Source organism: Egretta garzetta, unplaced genomic scaffold, assembly GCF_000687185.1.
Source record: "Egretta garzetta isolate BGI_Z169 unplaced genomic scaffold, ASM68718v1 scaffold16, whole genome shotgun sequence".
NCBI lineage: Eukaryota > Metazoa > Chordata > Aves > Pelecaniformes > Ardeidae > Egretta > Egretta garzetta.
The window spans coordinates 5,333,665-5,339,664 of NW_009260022.1; the positions used below are offsets into that span (position 1 = coordinate 5,333,665).

General features: G+C 44.1%; 1 protein-coding gene across 1 annotated transcript in view; it reads right to left on the reverse strand.

Moving 5' to 3' along the window:
• The window catches only part of CHN1 (chimerin 1), a 32,486-nt gene extending 26,667 nt beyond the window's left edge, over positions 1 to 5,819 (reverse strand). Inside the window, exon 1 of the mRNA XM_035896234.1 lies at positions 5,568 to 5,819. Coding sequence (XP_035752127.1) covers positions 5,568 to 5,819 — 252 coding nt within the window. The remainder of the gene's footprint in view (positions 1 to 5,567) is intronic.
• Between the last annotated feature and the right edge of the window lie 181 nt (positions 5,820 to 6,000).

Consider the following 6,000-nt stretch of genomic DNA (forward strand, 5'->3'; position numbering starts at 1 on the left):
ACCTAAGCCTCCATTTTGTGCACGTTTAAGGCTATATTCTACCCCCAGTTATTTCTGGAAAAGCGTGTTGTCTCTGCTCTGGAACTCCCCGTTCAGCCTTTAAAATGGGTCACCCTCCAAGAGAAACCCAGGATGTTGCTTCAGTCGAGGAGGGAGATGAGGAATCTCAGCAAACAAGACTCATCAGCATCTCTGCTGACTTGGCTTAAGCAACTGTGGAAAAAACATCTCTCCTCTCTGGAAGAAGTGTTGGCGTGAAAGGGAATTATGTTCTGAATGTTCCCCGATTCACCCAGCAGCCTTGCAACTGTTATTTATTACAACTAATTGACTGTGCCGTCTCAGGCATTAGTAAGATAGCGGCTAAGAAACAGCATGACAGTACCAAATACTGCACAGAAAGATAGCAAAAAATAGTCTTCTGGAGACATACCTATTTTCTGAAGAGCAAGAGAGAAATGACACAGCATCCTAGGGAGAATGATGCATGGAAACACAGATTTCAGTCCAGCTCGCACAGGCACGGACACCGTCTTGCTTCAGTGAAGCACCACAGCACTAATCCAAGCAGAAGAGTGGTTTTATACCTTGGACTATCGGCAGCTACGAAACACCTGCAGAGTGCTCTGCCAGCTCAAGTCATTGGGAGCCAGAGGTGTCTGAAGGAATACCCATAACCAGCCAAGGGAGCTAAAAACCCCCCAAGGCCCTGAGTCACACAAGCTGGAGGGCCTAAAGACCTTTAAGGTGTTTTGTCCAGGCTCATTTTAGTCAGCTCTGCCAAATGAAGGGGAGGTTATTGCGCTGACTAATGAGGTTCACTACCCAGGAGATTTCTTGCTGTTAATCTCAAAATTTCCCTTCCTTCTTCCTTTTAAGCTATCATCCCATAACTCCCAGCTAATGCTCCTCTTCCGTGACTGCCCTCCTTGCCACTAACACTTCCCAAGCTCAGTTTTACTGTCTCCTCCAATGCCACACAAACAGCAGGCAAAGGAGCGAGGTCAGTGCCCAAGCCCAAAGCACGGCATCAGGTGAGGAAGAAGTGCAGAAGATGTTCTGTCAGATAAGGATGGACTCAGGGCAGAAGGTACCTCAATGGGCAGATTTTTTTTTTTTTTAAACAGCAAAAAGCTATGGGATGTAGGGGGGAGATGGAGAGATGAGGACATGCGAAGAGGGAGAGTCCGGAGAATTGAGCAAGGGGAATCGTGTGTGTTCAGTACCTTAACAAAAACTGCCTCACCAGAGAGAGAAGAGATGGGTTACCTTAAACCCAGCTTGGGTTCCCCTGCTGTGTAAGTCCTTTGGCCCAAAACCCACCTCACACATCCCAACCCAGAGCTCCCCCCTGGGTCTCCTCTCCAAAACCAACCAGGCACGTTTTAATCCACATGGCACCTTGCCACAGGCCCCCTTTCCCCTCAAATCTGAGGTTCCTGCTGTTGCCTGAAGCTTCTCCTTCAGCTGCCTGCCCAGGAGGTGCCCAGATCTTGAACGGACCAGATATCAGCTAGGTAAGAAAGCTTGTAAATTAAAATACAATATCACAGTTGCTGCGGTTTGGGGACAAGATGAGCAAGTATGAGATTTATCAGGTACAGAAAAAAAACATTCTTATTGGTAGAGTCCAGCTGTAGAATAAATTTATGGGAACGATTAGGTATAAATCCACTTCTATGAAATGTTACAGAACTTTTCCCAATGATAAAGCTTCTTTTTGCAAGAAAATAACACCACTGGCTTCAACTATGCTCCTTGTCAGCACTTCAAAGAGCACCCCACAGGCCTCTCAGAGCTTCCAGACAGGAGATGCTATCGTTCATCTACATCAGGTAGAAGAACGAACTTGATAACCATCACACACACATGTGTCCATATAGATACGCGTGTACCAGAGAGTCTGGGGAGATTCCTTCCCCATAATAGATAAGAAATTCAAAGAAAGGAAAAGCCTGTCTGTGAAAGAAGATGGGGCTGAAATTTTGAGGACGGTGAAGTGCCTGTCCTGATTTGGTCTGATGATTCATTTTACAAGAGATCTTGTTCGGTGTGCTGGATTTCAGAAAAGCAGAGTATATGGAGGGAAAGCAAAAGAAATCAAATATGCAAATAGACAGACTCAATCAAGTCACACTCAAGGTCCTAGCTCACCTTCAAATCCCATTATTCAATTAAATAAAATGCTGTGTCAAACAATGTAGACCTCTTTTAGCTGATATATTTGAATTAAGAGAAAATTAATCTTTTGTATTAGATTTAGAAAGATCAATTGAAAACTTTTTATAAATTAAAAAAAGCCCAAATACGCTTAAATATATATATATATATATATATATTTAATACCCAGCTCTTATCCTGAGGAACAGGCATTAAAAACTCAGTCAGATCTGACATTTATAAATCATCATCCCTTTCTTTACTTATGGAGATTAATTTAAGAGAATTCAGCCACTCTGTATTTGCACTTGAGATGTGCTCATGAGAGACCAGACCTCCCCAGTCAGGAGAATATTACGGAGCTGGAGGAGACCATTCCTGGCCAGCTCTGCCCGCAGGGCCCCCCATCCCCCTGACTAGCCAGCCTCCTCACTTCAGGCAAGAGACAACTCACATTCCAGGAGATTTAAGTAAGATTAAGACCTTTCAAAAACCCAGCCGTGTCAGCACTCCTAGCAGAACTACATTCTTCTACATTCTTCCCTCAAACAACCCTTGGAGCAAAACATAGATTAACGGATTTATTCAGGAGACCTCTTGACGATTTAAGAGTTAAAAGCAGCTTGTGTGTTCACCCCTTCCCTAGGCGTCTGCACCCCTGTGAGGACTATCGCTGCGCTGCTTCTCTGCCACTGTGTTCCTCTACCTAAGCTGTGACAGAGACAACAGAGTCTGAGGGTCCAAACTCTACCTGCGTCCCCACCTACCCACCCCACGGGGACAGGAGGTGCAGGGCTGGAGGGAGAATTGAGGTCTCCTAATCTGTGGCCAAGCCTCTGGGGCGTCTGCTAACCCCAGCCCGCCTCGCCTCTGGAGCGGCTGCTGCCATCTTCTTCCCTTCTCCAAGACAACAGCGGCAGTTGTTGTGCATTAATGATTCTCCACTTCTCCTCCCTCTGCGGGGATGTTACAGTATTTCCAGTATAAAAGGATTTCTGAGACGCCTTCATTTCTGTGACTAGCGATGGGACTGATCAAAGAAGCTGCCGGGAGAGGGTTAGGGGTCCTATCGGTCACCTCGTGCCTGTATAACGAAGAGAAGATTAGCTGCAGAAGTACAAAGCGGCGGGCGTCCTCCTTTTTGCCGGTGGAGCCTCTGGGGACAGCAGTCACTGTTGGTTAGCCGAATTATATAAATTTATTTCATTTCTGGGTTGTCTTTTCTTGTTTTGTTTCAAAAGTCTAGGTTCAAGACTCTGGGGCTGACATTTCCTTCCTTCCCACATGGGTGGCACATTTGCTGCTCAGCAGGCAACCTAGGAGGCTTCTGCGGACATTTTAAATGATGATGTCTATACATGTGAGAAGAAAAATTTGACAGATGCAAGGAATGGTAAGAGAGAGAAGCACATGAGCTAATGGCGGCCATTCATTTCAGATCCGTAACGCAGTAGTTATGAAGGGCTTATGGTTATTTTTTTAAAAAAGGCGACGGTGGCCACATTTGGAGCTCGTGAACGCCAGCAGGATTCCTTCAGCGGGTAGCTTGGTTGCTGTGCACCCTTCAAGGGCTAAGGGGCTTGATCCCTTCTACGTTTTTATAGCAGTAAGTATCTGCGTAAGGTGGCTGCATTTCACTGACTTACGAAAATAAGAGTTACTTCTCAAGGTGTATTTTTTTGGCAACTGTATGTATAAAGGAACTGCAGTACAACTGTTCTAAAGCAAACAATCTGTGTGGAAAGTTTGTGCTGTAGCTATGACCTTGGATCAGACATACAGTTTGGTTTTGAAAAAAGACTAGAAAACTCACAGCTTCCAAACTATCCAGAAACAGTTTCTGGAAGAAAAACAAACAAACACACCCAAACCAATGAAAATCAGGTTATCTGCTTTCAAAACAGTTGTGTTTCAGGCTGTTAAATGGAAAGCAACTCAGGAATACAGATGTGCGCAAAACTAACTACGTATTATCCTACATACACTGTAGTACATGGAAAATCGCTGTCTGCTGGCATCTGCAAGAATTATCTTCAAACCCTAAGGAATAAATATAAGTTGCGAGACATTTCAGATCTCCAGGACACGTCAGGAGCCTGTGAAAAAATGCTCTGCATTTAACTGACAGCCAGCAGGATTATTTTACACCAAGCGTTCATATTAAACACTCTTTTATATAACATTTTGTACGTGATTTTCAAATACGTGCTTTATTGAAGAACTCAAGTCAAACAACATCCTGATCATATAAAGTTTCCGATTTTAGTGATTATCTGAACTCAAAAGCCAAAAAGTGGTTTAAATAAAATCAGATGGACAATAGGTAAACATACATATGTGCACGCACGTGTACGCTCACACATGCACATGTGTGTGATGGAAAGCAAAACTGGAAAAATAAGAGACAATTAACAGATGCTTATATCTTCAGATGCCTGTATTGTGTTAATGACTTCCCCTTCTCCTAAAACATAAATAAAATAAGTAAAAGCAAAAGCTACATGGGGGAAAAAACACACATTAAAGATAAAATCTGGGCTTCAGGTACTATATATGAAGTTTGCACCATCGTCTACAGGAATTCAGTATGACATCAATTCAAATAAAGGCTGCCTGTTACGCGATGCACTTGACTGCCAAAAGGTTAAATTACTAAATCCTTACTGGACAGTTATTACAGACACAAAACATGCATATGTTGTATTGACACGTGTCTCTCTTACCAAAGAGCATAGTTTATTTAAAATAATTAAAACAATGATTAGAAGCTACCTAGAAGACTAAGTAAATTTTAATAAACCACAAGGTAGTTGCTAATGCCAGCAGCCCCAATAGCCCCCTGGTATAAGCCATGCTGCTTTCAACACGCTCGATTCATTAACACAGGAGAAAAGCCAGAAACTAAGGGAAATGCAGACCATCTGCTCAATCCAGATGCGGCAGAACATGCTGCTTACCTCCAAAGCTATTTACCAGCGACAAACTGAGACAAGATCAGTTTAATCCTCTAATCACAGATCTAAAAGGTTTTTTGGCATCGTAGCATCATAAGTAAAACTGCACTATGTTCATTTGGAGTGAAAGGAAACTTTGCCAGTTTTTTCTCACCTTCAGCATCTCCCTCGCTATAAACCAATTCTAAATAAGAGAGGTAACCTCGACACGGCAAATACAACCGAAACAAATACATGCACACAAGCAGTCAACAACAAAATCCTCGTTCTTCTGCTGATATGTTCTAAAGATATCTAATTGATTTAACCGGCAATGAGATTTAATTGAAGCATTTAAGTTCCCAGAAAGTCACGGTCTGCATATATATTATTTCCTTGCAACACTGGACCCATTTTAAAATAAAAGCTATAGCCCTCGTGTCTTAAAAACGAGTAAGTAGCGTAATTTCTTACCTTGAAGTTATGGATCTTCTCGTATTTTGGAATATGTTCATTTTCTTTCAGAGTTGCTCTTCTGACGAGCGATGTCAACTGCGAATAAGCAAAGAGTTTAAGAGGTTGCCAGATCGTCACAGATGACTTCTGAGCGCCCAGTTTCATCCCCAGGGCTGCGATCAACAAATCTTGCTGACGGCTCTCCTGCTTCGAGTTGTGCACCGCGGACCTATTCGCTTTGTGCCCCGGCCAGGACTCTTTGGATGGCATTTTGGAGCTGAGGGCGAGGAGGCGCAGCCCCCCGGACCGATCCGCGCCCCGCCTGGATCAGACGCGATCTGAAACACCGGCAAGGACCATGGCGGGGACCTAAACTGCTCGGGAGGGCGGCGCGGCCATGGCGGGGCACTTGCTGACGGCGCGGCTAAGGCAGCGAGTCGGGCTCCCCGCC